Source organism: Euprymna scolopes, chromosome 1 (assembly GCF_053919585.1).
Source record: "Euprymna scolopes isolate OS-2025 chromosome 1, ASM5391958v1, whole genome shotgun sequence".
NCBI lineage: Eukaryota > Metazoa > Mollusca > Cephalopoda > Sepiida > Sepiolidae > Euprymna > Euprymna scolopes.
The window spans coordinates 82,288,941-82,307,376 of record NC_136482.1 but is presented as its reverse complement, the minus strand read 5'-3'; the positions used below and the strand labels follow the sequence as shown (position 1 = coordinate 82,307,376).

General features: G+C 38.7%; 2 protein-coding genes across 4 annotated transcripts in view; one reads left to right on the top strand and one right to left on the bottom strand.

Annotated features, from left to right (window-relative positions):
• Positions 1–18,436, top strand: part of LOC145244643 (ribonuclease P protein subunit p29-like) — a 230,794-nt gene that overhangs the window by 16,388 nt on the left and 195,970 nt on the right. The gene's annotated exons all lie outside the window — the stretch shown is intronic.
• The window catches only part of LOC145244257 (uncharacterized), a 211,899-nt gene that overhangs the window by 108,341 nt on the left and 85,122 nt on the right, over positions 1–18,436 (bottom strand). For all 3 annotated transcript variants that reach the window (XM_080107149.1, XM_080107148.1, XM_080107147.1), the window contains one exon: positions 17,929–18,026. In XM_080107149.1, coding sequence (XP_079963275.1) covers positions 17,929–18,026 — 98 coding nt within the window. The remainder of the gene's footprint in view (positions 1–17,928; positions 18,027–18,436) is intronic.

The window sequence follows — 18,436 nt, the reverse complement described above, 5'->3', positions numbered from 1 at the left end:
CAGGCGGGAGAGAATAGGAAAGCCTGCGATGACAAAGACGAATAAAGTCGCAAGATTCGTAACTGGTGAAAAAATAAATTTGGAGGATGAGGTAGTTATTAATGTGTCACTTAAAAGAACGATAAAAAGCTAAAAGTGTTCGTTCTAAGAAACGCAACGAATTTATTCGGGACTGATTGGATTCAGGAATTTGAATTATGGGACTCACCAATGAGTGATTTTTGTCACAAAGTCGAAAACCTAGCGATCGAAGCTGACAAACTTTAAAAATATCTCAAAAAATCTATACCAAGGGTTTTCTCTGAAAAGCTTGTATGCTGCATAAAAATAAAAGCGAGTTACGATGAAGCAAAACCAATATTCAAAAAGCAACGGAGCATACCGTTCGCTTCGAGGGAAAAAATTGAAGAAGTGGAAAGACTAGTTTACACTGGGATTTTGATCCCTATTTACTATAGTGAGTGGGCAGTCTCACCGTATACGTGAAAAAATCTAAAGAGATTAGAGTATGCGCGGATTTATCTACCGGATTGAATGTAGCGCTCAAGGACCACCACTATCCGTTACCAAACCCAGACGATGTATTCGCTAAGTTAAATGGCGGAAAAATTTTTCAAAAATAGATTTAAGCTTAATTCTACTGAATTACGATTTCAGTATGGAATTTCTTACATCTGCGAAGTTAAGTCACACAGACAAATTGTCGCAATTAATTCTGACATCAAAGGAACCGCTGGAAGACACAGTAATAGCGTCACTACAAAGTGAAAAGACTGTACACAAATACTGTGTAATACGATTAAACAACTACAGGGAGTTTGGAAGCTATAATAAGAGAGGCTGAACGAGGAAATTTCATCAAAGAAACGAAACAAAAATTCAATCAGATTAATCGGCACCGGAAGTTTATTCTATGTGCAAATTTGGAAATGTATCACAAATGACGAAAGACAACCTCCTGCTGAACAAGAAGATATAATGGACCATATATATGACACATTCGACCTGGTAACACCACAAGCAGCCGGACAACGCCTGTCCTCCAGACAAAGGAAAATGACCGACCCGATAGAAATTAATCCCAGGAAAAAGAGCTATACGATCATTCCAGAGGAATAAAAAGCTCGCGAAGGGATGTTGTGGGATACAAATCACCCCTACTTGAGAACTGAGTGGAATCAACCAGTCCTATGAATACCACTGGTTTCAGAGACTAGATGGAGACATTCATACCATGTTTAACCGCATGCAACGAACACATTCCTCCCATACCACTTTAGTGGCTCCTGTATTCTTTATGATAATTACATATTATATTCATACACTTTACACTACTTGTGGTTTCTTTCATTTGTGATCCCTAGCACGGGTCTACAACAATTATTAATTATGTCCTATTTAGATATGTAGTAATTAAAGTGTGTTTAATCAACGTTTATTGTGATTCCTACAGAGATATGCATTCCAAGCTCCTTATAAGGGTGTCAGTATCAGTTGATTTTTAATTTAATTATATTGCGCTAAGCTTTTGGTGTTCTTTATATTTTAGAATGAATGAATTATGAAGCATCATATTGGTTATATTTGAACCATTTCCTATACATGCAGTTTGAGAGAATCTCATTTTATTTGTTTATAAAGTTCTTTCTACAGTTAGTAATAGTTAGCGATTCTATGCATAATCGACAACATCTGTCTCTCAACACGTACGGAATATTTTTACATTTCATTTTCCATATATGTTTTCATAATAATTTTGAGAGATAAGGATGACTGAATTAATGTTTCGAAATGCTTAATTTAATCACGTTCAATAGAAGTGAGTTTGTTGTTATTCATGTCAATGCTATTTATATTATCAGGATCATTTTGACTGTCATTATTAGTTACTACGTTATTAGGTTCTATATGATTTCTAGTGTTCTTATTATTGTTAGAGATGTTATTTATATTACTATAACTATTAGTAGTTGCTTCAATTGCACAGTCACTTGCTAATGGGCAGTTTCCTTATTTATACAGTTACATCTGATGTTATTTTGGGTTAATTATTTATCTTTTAGAGTTTAGAGGTTCTATTAGAATTCTAAGCTATACATTCACTTTGATAGAAGGGGCATAGGCAAGAGATCTTCCCGCGTGCAAAATCGATATGCTGTTTAAAACCATAGCATTAAGTTTAGTCTCCCCTCCAAGGCCAGATTTTTTTTTGGGGGGGGGGTTCTATGGGGGTGATATTTATTTGATAATTGTGTAGACCAACACAAAATCTGCCTTAAAAACTTGTGTGCTGAAAACGATTATCGCATTTAAATTTTTATGCAAATAAGTATTTTTCAGCGTATTAAGCAATTTAATTCTTTATATTATAAGTGGTGACGATTGTTGCACGCGCAAGAGCGCATATTTTTGCTTACTACCTGAAAAAATACTTATTTGCGGAAAATTTAAATGCGATATTCGCTTTCTGCACACCCGAAAACCTATCGAAAGCAAGTTTTTAAGGTAGGTTTTGTGTTAGTTTACCAGGGCACAATAAACACCAGCTCTAAAAAAGAACAACTACCTCAAAAAAGGTGGTCATAAAGTGGGTGCTCATTTACGTTAAATTAATATAGAAAAGTGATACCCCACGTTTTAAATAATTTCTACATATCTTGGAAACTACTCGTTTTCTGGAATTTTAAACGCTATTTTCGTATTCAGCACTCTCAAAAACCCATATAATGGTAATTTTAAAGTAGTTGGGGGGTAGATTATGATTGTAAAAAGTGCGCAAAAAAGACTCTGAATGATGGATTATCCCTTTCCCCATTGTCGTCTCTTATTTAGCTATAGACAAAAATATACAACTGGCGAAAAATATACAAGTGGAACAATTGAGAACCCACCCCCAACAAAAACGAGACAAAGAACAAATTCTAATATAAGTTTCTACACATAACACAAACAACCTAAAACTTTTCACAAAGATCACAAAAATAGCAAACTTAAACGACTTCTTTAAAACAAAGAATAATAAAAAGCAAACACCAACATAAAAATCTAAAACGCATTCTTACTTCATCTAAACTCAACCAACACACAACACAAGGAGTCACAAAATACAACAAACAACGATGTGGAGTTTGTAACGTAATACTAGCGGAAAACACATATACGTTCATAAACCCTACACAAACATTCAAAGTAAAAAAGAACAAGACTGCGCCTCCAAAACGTGATATATGTAAAAAAAAAAAAAAAAAATGTGCAACATGCGAGAAATCCTACATATATGCTACTAAAATCCTCAGTAGCCTTGCATCGATTCAACATTAAAATCGCAGAAAATAGACACCTGCATGTTTCACAACACATACATACATACATACATACATACACGCAGTGGGGGCAAATTTAGAATAATGGCCATTGTCCAAACCAACAACTACTTTTACTTACTAACACAAGAAAAAAATTAATAAAAAAATTCACTTCCGCATTAAACAAATCTCAATAACAACACATATAAATAAGCAAAACACAAAATACACTTACACGCACATATGCTTATGCACACAAATCACGACACGCATGATGACACATACACACGCACTTACGCGCACATACGCTGGACAGGCATACACCCACATCCAATATAATATTGATTCTCCAAACTAAGAAAACGACTAGAAACAATTGCACTATTTTTTACATCGGAATCACCACTTATCAAGGCCTAGAGACCATTCGAGGATAATGTAACGTGCATCCAGGAGATAAGCGCCCGCGTGTTTGCGTGTTGTGTGGGTACGTGGGAGAGACGGATGAGGGGAAAAAGACTTACCTCGAGACCAGCTCAGCGTTACCGACCAAAAATAAAAAAGAAGGACCAAGATGGCGACCGCCGTCTTTTGTAAAGTATGATGTCTCGCAAAGTCACACGAATTCTCGGAATATGCAAATTTAGCCGGCCTAGAACGACGATAAAAGCGGGTGAGGGGAAAGACGTGACGGAGTGACGATTGAGTTGGCTGGGGAATCGTGTGGCTGTTGCTTCTTGTGCCGTGTTGAGGATATCTTACCGTGTTAAAGAGAGAGTCGGGCGCCATCTTGAATTTTTCCTTACATTTTTTTCTTACAAGCTATTCCGGCTATTTGGCCTCTAGGACTATGACCGAGTCGAAATTTGACTTAAAGCTCATACCCGAGTTTGACGGGTCCACGTCCATCGTCGACTGGGTTGAAAGGGTCGAGCTGACGTGCGACCTTTGTGAGGTGAAAAGGGTACACACTGTAATTCCCCTGAGATTGGCTGGGGGTGCCTTGAGTGTATATCAGCAACTCAGTGCTGCTGAAAAGGGAGATGTCACCGCAATTAAAGCTGCGCTGTACAAGGCATTTGCCATGGATCCTTGTACGGCCTATGAAAAATTTGCTTCCCGAAAACTTCTACCGGAGGAAAGCGTGGACGTTTTCTTCGCTGAGTTAAAGAAACTCGCAGTTCTGTTCGGTGGAGGGGTGTCGGAGCGGACGCTCGCGTACGCGTTTGTGGCGGGCCTTCCCACTCGGGTGAAGCAGCTATTGAGAGCCTCAACCAGCGTTTCAACAACGACCATGGAACACTTGATGGAACGTGCTCGAGCCATCATCAAAGATGAGGAGGACCTGGGGGAACCAGTTGTGATGGCGACACAGACAGGCCAGATTGGCGCTCGGGAGATTCCGAATCAGAACCCTGCAAGCGCAAGCAATGGGAAATGTTTTCGCTGCGACCGACGCGGACATTTTGCAAGGAATTGCACCAACAGGGGGCGTGTGCGCTGTTTTAAGTGTGGCGGTTTGGGGCATCTAGCCCAAAACTGTGCGGGAAACGTATCAGGGGAGAGGACGTCAGCGCCGCCCTGCTCCCCGAGCAAAATTTGAACAAGGCGCAACCAGTAATAACCGTCTACGTAAACAGGATACCCTGCTCAGCACTTCTCGACTCAGGCTGTTCGCATACTATAGTGAGCACCAGGCTGTGTCCAAGTTGGACTAAGAGGAAGATCAAAGTCACCACGATAGGAGGCGAGACCCAGACATGCTGTGGAGCTGGAACTGTCAAGATCTACACGGACACCGGTGCAGCTACTAAGATCAATGTGCTCGTGACCCAAGGAAATCTCCTGGGGTTTGACCTGTTGCTCGGATACGATGCCATCAAGGCGCTGGGGGGAGTCGCAATTCATCGGGATGGAAAGGTGCGATTCTTAGAGGCCCCAGTGTGTGCAGCGCTCCATATCGATCGGCCGGATTTTACAGTGGACTACGACTCGCGCAAGAGGGCCTGGATTGCATCTTGGAAGTGGACCGAGGGAATGGCACCGACTAAACTCAAGAATGGGGTTGCAGAGTACCCTATACCCAGTGAGGCCCGAGCAGAATACGAAAGGTAACTAAAGGCGTGGATCCAAGATGGCTGGTTAATCCCCTACCCTGAGGACAAGCTTGGGCCTCCGAAGGGTCTAATACCCTTGATGGCAGTAGTCCAGCATAACAAGTCGAAAGTACGGCCCGTGCTGGACTATAGGGAGCTTAACAAGCATATTGAAGCCTACACTGCCGATGCTGACGTATGCGCCAGTAAGTTGAGGGAATGGCGTCAGAAAGGCACTAATGTCTCAATATTGGATTTACGAAAAGCCTATTTACAGGTGCGAGTTGATGAGACGTTGTGGCCGTTCCAGACAGTTTGGTTCCAGGGGCAGAGGTACTGCCTTACACGCCTTGGCTTCGGCCTAAATGTGGCACCACAGATCATGAAGACTATTGTCAACACAGTATTGTCCCAAGAAAAGCCCATGAGGGACTCAACGTCAGCTTACATTGATGACGTATACGTCAATGAAGATGTACAGTCTGCGTCGTGTGTCAAAGAAAAGTTGGCTCAGTTTGGTCTGGAATGCAAGAATCCCGAACGTTTAAGGGAAGGAGCACGTGTATTGGGATTGGATGTTTATGAAGAGGATGGCACCCTACAATGGAGGCGTGGCAGTGAAATTCCAAGCATCCCCAACCTCGTTACAAGGCGGACCGTTTTTTCTTGGTGTGGAAAACTTGTTGGTCACTTACCGGTCTGTGGCTGGCTCCGCGCAGCTGTTGGTGTGATTAAACGCAGAGCAAATTTAACAACCACGGGTTGGGATGACATATCCGATGATGTCCTACTAACTCTGATGATTAAAGAGACACTGGAGAGAGTGAACAAGAAGGACCCTGCCTGTGGGCGGTGGTGTGTTAACGGAGACAACGTAGGTGTGTGGGTTGATGCCAGTTCTTTGGCGTTGGGAGTATCGTTGGAGCAAGGAGGAAACGTGTTCGAGGATGCGTGTTGGCTGCGGCCCGTAACAGATTCTCAGCATATCAACCTGGCAGAGCTGGACGCTGTTGTAAAGGGGGTAAATCTGGCCCTGCAGTGGCAGTCTAAGAAGTTGACCTTGTACACAGATTCTCTCTGTGTCTACCACTGGGTGTCTGACACACTTTCAGGACGGACACGAATCCGTACCAAGGCAGCAAGCGAAATGTTAATACGGAGAAGGCTAGACACGCTAAAAAACCTGGTATCTGAGTATGGGCTATCACTGAGCGTCACTCTGGTGCCATCACATTGTAATCGTGCTGACCAACTGACCCGTGTACCTCACAAATGGTATGAAGCCGCGAAGATGGGAATGGAGATTACTGCTCGATCTTGTACAGTTGCAATCGACCCATGTCAAATACAAAAAATTCATGCACAGAGCGGACATCCGGGTATCAAGAGGACCCTTTATTTTGTGAGGCGTGCATACCCAGCAGTGACCAAGATGGATGTCAGACAGATCGTCAGAAATTGTGAGGCTTGCCAGTCTATTGATCCTGCACCAGAGCGATGGCAGAAGGTTCGCTTGGAAGTTGAGAGTGTGTGGCAGCGGCTGGCCATGGATATTACCCATTACAGTGGCAAGCCCTTTCTAACTCTCATTGATTGCGGGCCTACGAGATTTGCGGTGTGGCGGCAGATGACCAGACAGGATTCAGCAAATGTTGTTCGCCACCTATCATCCTTTTTTTTTTGAGCGAGGTGCGCCGGAAGAGCTCCTGACTGACAATGATGCAGCGTTTTGTAGCCAGCAAGTCCGGCAGTTGTTAGATGAGTGGGGCGTCCGTCTACGGTTGCGATGTGCGCATGTACCATCAGGAAATGGCATTGCTGAAAGAAGCCATCCAGCATCAAGAGAATTGCTGCCAGGAAGCGATGTACTATTGCAGAAGCAACATATTGGTATAACATTACGCCAAAGGACGGGACGTCCCCTTCAACCGCACCTGCGAATGCTATTTACACGTACCGAGTCGGAGTGAAGGGAATCAACACTACGCAGCCAACCGACAAGGGAACATATAACAGATATGAAGTGGGAGATCCAGTGTGGGTGCGGCCTCCAGGAAATCGGTGCACCGACAAGTTTAAGCGAGGACACATATCTGGAGTGATTAGCCAGCAGTCTGTTTTGGTCGATGGAACCCCACGACATGTGCGAGATCTTCGCCCAGCTACCGAGGTGCGTCATACAACTACAGAAGAAAGCAGTGAAGCGTCTAGCGATGAGCTGCCGATGCACGGATTCAGTGAGTCCCTTCCAGAGACTGATAGCGATACTTCATCTGATGAGGCGGAACCAGATCCAGAGCCCGAATCTGAAACAGTGAATGTACCTCTTCGCAGAAGCACACGCACTAAAAGGCCACCCCCCCCCAGTGCTCTCTATGTGATCATCAGATCAGGGGGGAGTGTAACGTGCATCCAGGAGATAAGCGCCCGCGTGTTTGCGTGTTGTGTGGGTACGTGGGAGAGACAGATGAGGGGGAAAAAGACTTACCTCGAGACCAGCTCAGCGTTACCGACCAAAAATAAAAAAGAAGGACCAAGATGGCGACCGCCGTCTTTTGTAAAGTATGATGTCTCGCAAAGTCACACGAATTCTCGGAATATGCAAATTTAGCCGGCCTAGAACGACGATAAAAGCGGGTGAGGGGAAAGACGTGACGGAGTGACGATTGAGTTGGCTGGGGAATCGTGTGGCTGTTGCTTCTTGTGCCGTGTTGAGGATATCTTACCGTGTTAAAGAGAGAGTCGAGCGCCATCTTGAATTTTTCCTTACATTTTTTTCTTACAGATAATGGTTAAGAGTGTACAGTAGTCAGTTGGACAATAAAGTAATCGTTAGTAATGAAAATTCAGTAAATTTGTTAACTTTAGGTAAGCGGCTCATCAAGAACTTATTTACGTTGAACTTGAAGACAGTCAGCTGGAAAGCAGGAAAACGGAAGACAGTTCCATAGGCGTGCAGTTCTAAGAAAGAAGCTTTGTTTATGGAATATACGTTTAGTTTTAGGCACAGATAAAGAGTGGGAGGAATTATTGATAGTGTTTTCAACTAGACGAGTGTTTCTTGTGAAAGTTTGGCGAAGGGGGACCATCGATTGAACGATAAAGCAGAGACAAACTCGCAACATCTCTTCTGTGAGATAGAGGTTGCAGGGAAGAGAAAAGGACATCTCCTACGAGGCTACGAAGACTTTTTTTAACTCTATCACGGCAGGACAAGTCTTTTCTAGCAGCTCGTACCTGACTCTTATATAGACAGAGAATTGCATCAGCAGTATATCTACTGGATCGATAGAAGGATCCCACCATTTTCCCAGCGGCATTGGCAACAGATTTGATGCATGTGTTCCATTTCAGATCAGGAGTAAAGGTCAAGCCCAGAATCTTGTCAAAACATGACGCCTCCCCAAGACGAGAGTCATTCATTTCAATGGATTCCAGATGGGGATAAGATCGTTGATGATGTAAAGATAGAAGCTTGGTTTTAGATGCATTGAAAGTAACCAGCCACTCCTTTCCCCATTGTATCACGTGCTCAAGATCAGGGGAGAGAGAATCGGAGTAAACTTGGTCGTTTACGGTCTTTGATGTGCTACCATAGATAGTAGTATCATCAGCATAAATGTCTACGAATGATGTAAGAATGTGATTTGGAAGATAATTAATGTACATCAGAATGGATCGCTGAGGGACTCCAGCATTAATACTGAGAGCGTCTGATTTCAACCACTACTCTTATGAACCTATTAGAGAGAAAGGATTTAATAATTTAGAAGACATTTCCAGATATACCGTAGCTGGAGATCTTGTGAAGTAAACCTTTATGCCATACTCTATTAAAGGCCTTTGATTTGTCAAAAGCAATTGCCCTAGAAAGGTAGCCTCTGTCGAGAGATTCACTAATCCTATGAGATATAACTGTAAGCACATCTGCTGTAGATCTAGCAGAACGAAAACCATATTGCGTGTCACTAAGAAGGTTATTTTTGCTGAAATGGTTGATTAATTCTCTATTTAACACAGATTCCAGCAACTTACTCATGAAGCACAGGAGACTTATTGGCCTGTACTGAGAGGGAGATGAGCGATCACCTGAATTCTTTAATACAGGACATACTGATGAGATTTTCCAGGGTGATGGGAAGCAATTCTCCTTGAGACAACTTTTAAACAGTTTTGTAAATATGGGTGCTAGTTCTGGTTGAAATTTTTGGGGTACTATAATTGGAATTCCGGGCCGGTTGCTTTACTAGTATCAAGGTTTTTTATTAGTTTGGCAACATCACGTACAGATGTTTGTATGGCGCATAGCGTGTTTTCTGATACAGGGCAAAACATTGCGGGATGGCGGCCGGAGTCGCAAAGAGTAGAATTAGCTGCAAAGTTCTTGACAAATAGTCTGGCTTTGTCTGAAGCTAACAAGATTACCTCAGGTCCATTGATAATAGTTGGGACACACGCTTCTGGGAACCAAGCCGCTGCTCAGCTACTTTGGACTTGACGGACTAAGCATACAACTCTCTTGCGTTCTTTATTACTTTCTTACAATGGTTGCTGGCAGTCCTGAAAGCGGTTTTAGTCTCCATACATCTATTACGTTGGAAGCAATGGAAAAAGTGATTTCTGTGCGCAATGGCAGCAACACATTCTGGAGAGAACCATGACTTGCTGTTAGGTTTTTGCTAGAACTTTTTCGAGGGTATGAAACGGCCTATACCTACCATTCCGTCAGGTCTGATACTATAGATGACACATCCTTTTTAAATATGGAACGCAGAGGTAGATCTGATATAAATGTACGGAAGCTATCCCAGTCAGCCATAGTGTATGGATATACTGTACGCATGAGAGGTACGTCTGAGGACTTATTACATTTCATTTTTATCTTAACTGATACAAGTGGTCGCAAGATCCAAGAGGAGACAGAACGGAAACTGAACATAGTTCAGGGCAAGTTGTCAGAAAAAGGTCTAGGAGACTCGCATACTAACCGTCAGCGTCGGGCACACAGGTGAGTTCATGAACAATCTGAGTGAGGTCATAAGCAGTGGAGAAATCACGACAGAACCTCCCATCATCATCGGTTTTGTTTGAGTGGGTCAACCATTCCACATTGTAAACATTGATATCTCCACAAACGTGAATGTTAGCTGAAGGATAAGCAGATAAGACGTGGTCAATTTTCCCAGATATGCTTTTAAAGATAGTAACTTCGCTGTTGTGGGGGCGATAGAGAGTAAATATAAATGCAGCAGTGTGAGCCAGTGCAACCCGGAAGCACATATAGGGTAAGTTAGGATCTTCTCTGGGGATGTCCTTACCACATGGAAATCCATCTTTTATATAGGCACATATTCCATGCCCATGGCGATCTCGGGGTCAGATTTGGAAGTTAAGTTAGAGTACCCTTTAATTACGAACTCCTCTAGGGAAATCGTCTGTCCAATATCAGTTTCACTTAGAAATAATAGGTATGGTTTAGTATCCTGTAATTGGGTGTCAATCTCTGGAAGGTTAGAACGTAGACGCCTGATGTTCTACCCACATTCAATGAAAGGAAATCTCTCTAGACTAAGGCAATTTTTAATCAATGTATATATATATATATATATATATGTGTGTGTGAGTGGGTTCCTGTGTGTGTGCGTACGTGTGTATATGTGTATATATGTGTGAGTGTGTGTATGTTTATATATGTATTCTCTTGTATTTTTTGTATATTTATCACTTATTTTTCATCATTTATGTATATATATGTGTATATATATATGTATATATATGTATGCGTGTATATATATATATATATATATAGATGTATGTGTGTATGCATGTTTTTATTGGGGACCGACCTTGTGCCCTCGTGATTGTTATAAAAAGGGACCTACCCCAGCAAGAAAGCAAAACTAGATAAGTTTGAAAATGATATTAGGAAAAGGCTAGAATCGAACCCAGTAAGAAAAATTTTAAAAAGAATGCATATTGAAATCCTATGAATGCAGTACGATTGTCATTGTACATAATAACTAAATATTATATATGTAAGATATTTAATTTATGTACGCAGTTGATCGTTCATTCTTTTAGAAATAACTTTATATTAAATATGTCAGTTAAAAGATAAACAATACGAGTTTTAGAAATAATTAACAAAATAGGTTAAAAGAGATAAATTAAATTTAATTTATGAATTTCTTTTGTTCAACAGAGGTGTGTAGATACATGCGCAAAGAGCACGGGTAAATTGAAATTTGATATAGTCACATTGGTTGACCACACCTCTGACGTTATAAAGAAAGGAGATTCTCAATATATTGATACAGGGCTCGAAGTTAAATAGAGCCAAACAGACAATGAGAGACAGAGACAGAGAGAGCTCGACTTGGTCAGACTGGAAGCTGATGCCCCTTAGAGGCGAAGGGGAGGAAGAGAAGATTATGTAGTCGCAAAGGCTTGAATCCCTGACAAGTACCAATCATCCAGCTGGTATGAATAAAGAATCATCTAATATTTGTAAACTTGTCTTCGTCTGTTGTTATTTTACTAACTGCAAAGATAAATGTGTTGTGTCTATCATCTTGTTAATGAACATTGTATAACACTCTTCAAAGTATTATGTGTCCATCATCAGTAATGATTCTCACCCTCTGATGTAAAATAACTGTATTACACATTCATCTCCTTCAATAATGAAATCACATCTCAAATTTATATATATGTTATAAATATGAACTATTTGTGTAATCTATATAAATGTCATTATCATTTTGTTTCCACATTTTTATATTCTTCTATAAAATACATGTAATATCTTCGTATATCTGTATCGTAAAAAATGTAAACAAATGAATATTATCATGCAAATACTACTTAATTTCTCCCTCGACTTCTGTTGCTGCTGCTGTTGCTGCTGCTGCTGTTGTTGTTGTTGTTGTTGTTGTTGTTGTTGTTGTTGTTGTTGTTGTTGTTGTTGTTGTTGTTGTTGTTGTTGTTGTTTTCGTTGTTTTCGTTTTTGTTTTTGTTTTTTCTCGCTGGGAGTATACACACAGGCTGTCATTAAAAGTTTCTCACGACGAAAACAACAAGTCATCCTTTCTGAAGTCTGGGTGACAATAGGTCTACGCAGATTTCTCCACATCTTTCGATAACATTTACAAATGATTCTACGTTATCGCAACAGCCGCTTGCTATCATTATTACCATTATTTTATTATTACAATTTTTATACTATTATTATTTATTTTATTATTGTTGTTGTGTTGTTTTATAAGGATTACATAATTTTTATTAATTTTTATCATTATCATTATTTTATTAGTATTATTTTTACTATTATTATTATTATTTACATTATTTTATTTTCATTACCTTTATGTTATTATTATCATAATTCTATTATTATCATAATTCTATTATTATTATTATTATATTATAATTATTATTGTTTTATCATCATTATGTTCTTATTGTAATTACTCTATTATTATTTTTATTATAATTCTATTATTATTATTACCATCAATTTTATTATAATTATTTTTTTATTATTATTCTATTACCATCATTATTTTATTATTATTACCATTATCATTATTATTTTTTATTATTATTTTCATTATGCTTAATAATAATATTATCATATTTTTTACATTTTTTATAAATATTATTTTTATCTTTTTTATGATTATTATCATTCATTATACTTATTTTAATTTCTTTCTTTTATTATCATTATTTTTATCATTATTTTTTTTATTATAGCTATTTTGTTATTATCATTATTTTATTATTATAATGATTATTCTATTATCATTATTATCATTATAAAATTATTTTTGTTAATAATATTGCTATTTTCTTTTTTTATTATTATTATTATTATTATTATTATTATTATTATTATTATTATTATTATTATTATTATTATTATTATTGGCTCACATGGAGCTTTCACACAAGTCAACAAATGATCTGATTGGAAACCTGTGGTGTTCTCTGGAAGCTGAGTGACAACAAGTCTCCCCAGACCTCCAGCTCTCTCCACCTCCTTCGATAGCATTTGCAAATGAATTTGAATCATCGCAACAGCCGCTTACCATTGATTTCTCGCTGGCAGTGACCATTGGTTTATACTGGAATTTGAGTGGCACTCAGCCTCCCCAAGGTCCCAGTTCTCTTTGCCCTTATCCAGCTGAGGTCTGGCTAGCGCTCTCTCCTCAGTCTTTCAGTCCTTCTTGACCCTTCTCGGCTCTTTGGTATCACTTTTTTATTGGGGAGAGCGGTGATGAAACAATTGGAACGGATGCATTATGGGGGTGTAGAACTTGTAGATATGCAGCTTCGGTATTCTTTATTCCCTTTATTCGTTAGTCTCTTTATTCGTTATATTGTCTTCTTATATTATTCTCCGCATTCAAGGGGTTTCCTTAATATTTCAGTCGTTTGTTTTCATTATCGTTAGTCGTTGTACTTTTGCAGTTATTCCTCTGATTCCAATTTCTGACATTCTTTTTTTCGAAGTTTTTCGGAATTGTTCCTAGTGCTCCTACTATTATCGGTACTATTTTGATTTTCTTCATCTTTCAAATCCCTTTTAACTCTCTGGCTAGCTCTGTGTATTTGCTTTGTTTCTCCTTTTCTTTCATACTCACTCTGTGGTAAGCTGGGACAGCAAAGTCTACGATTTGACAGGATTTTTCTTTCTTGTTAATTATTACGACATCTCGTCTTCTTGCTTGGATGGGTTTGTCCGTCTGTATGTCCATGTCCCATAGGATTTTGTGGTTCTCGTTTTCGAGTGCTGTTGCGGGTTTATGCCTGTACCATTTGTTTGTACGATCAAAATGCAGTCGTTTGAACAATTCCCAGTGTACCGCCCTCCCCACTTGGTCATGCCTGTTTTTGTATTCCATTTGGGCAAGTTTGCTGCATTCGCTTACTATATGGTTTATCGTTTCGTCTCTTTGTCTACATAGTCTGCATTTGCTGTTTTCTTGTGTTTTATCGATCCTTGCTTTGATATGGTTGGTTCTTATCGAGTTATCTTATGCTGCAGTTATTAGAGATTCAGTTTCTCGGTTTATATGTCCTTTTCGCATCCATGTCCAGGTGTTTTCGTTATTCTCATCTTTTGTCATTCTTATGAATCTTCCGTGGAGTTGTTTCTCTTTCCATTTCTCTTTTCTCGTTTTGTCATTTGTCTTTCTGTTTTCTGTTTTGTTGATTTTTTTTTCAGTGTCTCTCGCAGCCACAATTATCCTTTCAGTGTTTTGCATTATGTATTTTTCTAGTTCTTTTTTCGTGTCCTTCACACAGTCTTCTATACAGATCAGTTCTCTCCCGCCGTCTTTCCTTTTCACGTAGAGTCTGTCAATATCGTCCTTTGGGTGTAGTGCATTATGCATGGTCATGACTTTCCTGGTTTTCTGGTCGAGTTGTCTCAGTTCTTCTTTTGTCCACCATATAAACTGTCCAGAGTATCTTACTAGTGATACTGCCCATGTATGTATATCTTTTATTAGGTTTCTGCTATATAATTTCGTTTCTAGGAGTTTTCTTGTTCTCCTGGGGTATTCCTTTCCAATTTTCTCATTCATTTCTGTTGCTTTGATGGTGTTCGCTTCCAGAATTCCCAAGTATTTATAGTTGCCTTGTTCCCCTAGTGCCCTCATTTCGGTTGGGTAGTTCCATGCCTTCTGTCGTTTCCAATTTTCCCTTTCTTATAACAAGTTGTGCGCACTTTTCCATTACAAATTCCATTTGGATATCTTGACTGAAGATCCTCGTAGTGTTAATTAGTGTCTCGAGCTCCTTTTCGGTCCTTGCAAAAAGTTTAAGATCGTCCATGTACATGAGGTGGTTCATTTTTTCCTCTGTATTGGAGAACTTGTATCCGGCTTGGCACTTTCGCATGGCACTTTCGCAGAATACTGTTCAAGGGCATCATGGCTATGATGAACAGTAGTGGTGATAGTGAGTCTCCTTGGAAGATGCCTCTTTGTATGTTAATTTCTGTTATGTTTTGTCCATCAGCTGTCAATTCCAGTCTCCATGTTTTCATTGCATTTGTATTACGTTGGTGATCCCGCTTGGTATTTTATACATTTTTAGGCATTCTATTATTCATGCTTGGGGGATCCTGTCGTACATTTTTTGTAGTCGATCCATGCCATGGCTAAATTCGTCCTCCTCCTTTTTACATATTTTAGGATCTTTTGATCTATATATAGCAGGTCATGTGTTCCTCTTTTTCCTTTTTGGCATCCTTTCTGTTCCTCGGGAATGAGTCCATAGTTATTCAGGGAGTGGTAGATTTGTTCCCTCAGTTGTGCAGTCAGTATCTTCCACATAGTTGGTAAGCACGTGATTGGCCTATAGTTCTTAGGGACGGTTCCTTTCTCCGTGTCCTTCTGTAGCAATGTGGTTCCACCTTTTGTCATCCAGTCTGGTACGCCTGCTTCCTGTATACATCTTCTCAGGTTTGGGGCTAGCCTTTCGTGTAAGGTTGTGAATCTTTTGAACCAGTATGCATGTATCCCGTCGTGCCCTGGTGCTCTCCATTTTGCCATTTTTCCTATGGTTTTCTTTAGGATTTCCTTGCTGATTTCATTCACTGTTCCTTCTTCTATTTGTTGTAACTCTTCTTGCATGTCTTTCAGCCACTCGGCATTTCTATTGTGATCTCGTCGCTCTTCCCATGTTTTACTCTAGTAGAGTTTGGTTTCTGTCGGATTTGGTTGTTCTGTTTTCGTTTTTCCTCCGTTCACATTTTGGTAGAATTGGCGTTCGTTGGTTTCAAATGTTGTTTTGTTTGCATTGTTCAGATTTATATATATATCGTCTCAATCTCGCTTCTTTTGCTTTTATTTTATGGCCTAGTTCTTCATGTTTCTTGTTTGGCTTCTCCCTGTCAGTTAGATTTCCAATATTCCGTTTTCTCCACATTGCTTTCTTATGATTTTGGTTTCTTTTTTTATGCTTGTGTATTTTGGGTTTCTAGTATTATTTCCCATCCGGGTTTTGTCGGTCCGCTTGTCTCCGGTTGTTTTTCTGATTTGAGATTCATATTTACCATTTTGGCGCCTGCGTAAATTAGGGTGTTTAAGTCTGTGATTGTATTTGTTGAGATGTTTTTAATTTCTTCTGCTCTTGGTTCCTTAACGATGGGAGCTTTGTTTTTTCCTCGTTCATCAGCTGTATTATTTTATTTATTTTATTTGCTTCATTCTCTGTTAGTTCTGTTTCATTGTTCTCGGTTTCCACGTTTGTAGACTTCGTTCTTTGTTGGTCCTCTGCCTTTGGTGTTTTTACTTGTGAGGCTTCAACTCGTGGAGTTGCTCTACGTTCGGTTCCGTTGGGGGATGCTTCTTGTTCAGTTTCATCATTTATTTCTCGCTAAATTTCTGTTAGTTCTAGTTTAGAGAGCCAACCTTTCTTGAGTATCAGTCTTACTTGGTCCGCAATTCTTTGTTCTGTCGTATGATAGTCACTGGATAGGTCCCATAGTTCTTTCATTCGTTTCCGATGACCTCCATATCTATATTTAGGATGATTTCTATAATAGCATTCCATTACGAGTCTATTCTCTTTTGTTGTTCATTTCTTTCTTCGTTTTTTTTTTCATTTTGATGGTTATCATGACTGCTATTATTATTGTAATTATTATCGTTATTTCATTATTATTACCATTATTTTATTATTACCATTATTTTATTTTTATTACTATTATTTTATTATTTTTTATTATTTCCATTATTTTTTTCATATTTTATCATTTGTGTTATTATTTATATTATTTTGTTGTTATTCCATTGTATTATTATTATTATCATTATGTTTTTCTTAATATTTTACCTCTGTTCTATTATTATCCCTATTTTATTATTATTATTATTATTATTATTATTATTGTTATTATTATTATTATTATTATTATCATTGTTATTATCATTGTTATTATTGTTACCATTATTTTATTATTACCATTATTTCCAATTATTACCATTATTTTTATTATGATTATTATCATAATTTTATTATTATTATTAATAATAATAATAATAATAATAATAATAATAATAATAATAATTTGTTAATATTACGACTGGCCAGAATACACGATATTTACATGATCTGAATGATGTATCATATGTTTTTTTGTTTTGCTTTTGTTTTTGTTTTTCACTAGTTTACTCTTTTATTTTTTTTTTTTTTTACGTTTTATAATAGTCACTTTTTTACTATGAAGCCAAAGAGTGTACTCAGTTTTGATTGATTTATAGGTGTGTACGTAAAGTGGACAGCATTTCGGTAAATCTATAGTCTTTATATGCGAGGCGCAACCGACAACCAACATTTCCAGAGAATCAATGAAGACAACCAAACATGAAAAACTAGTTATAGCTATCTATAGACTGTAGTTTTCAGTCAAATAAGATAATTTCCAAGGGAGGTAACTTGTGACATTTCAATCTATCTAAAACAAAGAACAAAGTGAAACTTGCAAGTCGCTAATCAGGTGTGTTTTTCCTTACCGTTTGATGTGGTTCAAAGCGTTCAATCGATGATCACTATTGACGTTGACAGCCAATAAAATTTCCCGAGCATCGGCACAGGTCATTTGGCACAATCTCTGTAAAATCAGAAATAAAAGCGTCATTGTAAACAAAACAAAACATGAAATGCCTTTGTAGCAAATACTCTCTACGTCAGGAATAAAGCAAATATATAAACGTCTAACTAATCGGTGCATTGTTTTGTAGTACAATTATTTACAAAGTCCACTGAAAAGTGTTTATGCTTCAAGTTTGTTTTTCTTTTGCTCGCCTCAAACTAGGCGTAAAGGGCTACTATATGAGACTGCAGAATTACAGTAGGGAGTTGAGAAACAAGATGTCTATTTACATTACATTTAAATTTCTACATATTAGTACATCAAGGAAGTAGAAAACAGGGAGAGAATTTCGAAGTCTAGCGGTTTGAGGGAAGAAACTATTAGAATTTCAACGTACATTCTTTGCAGCAGGACTGCGAAGTTTGCTT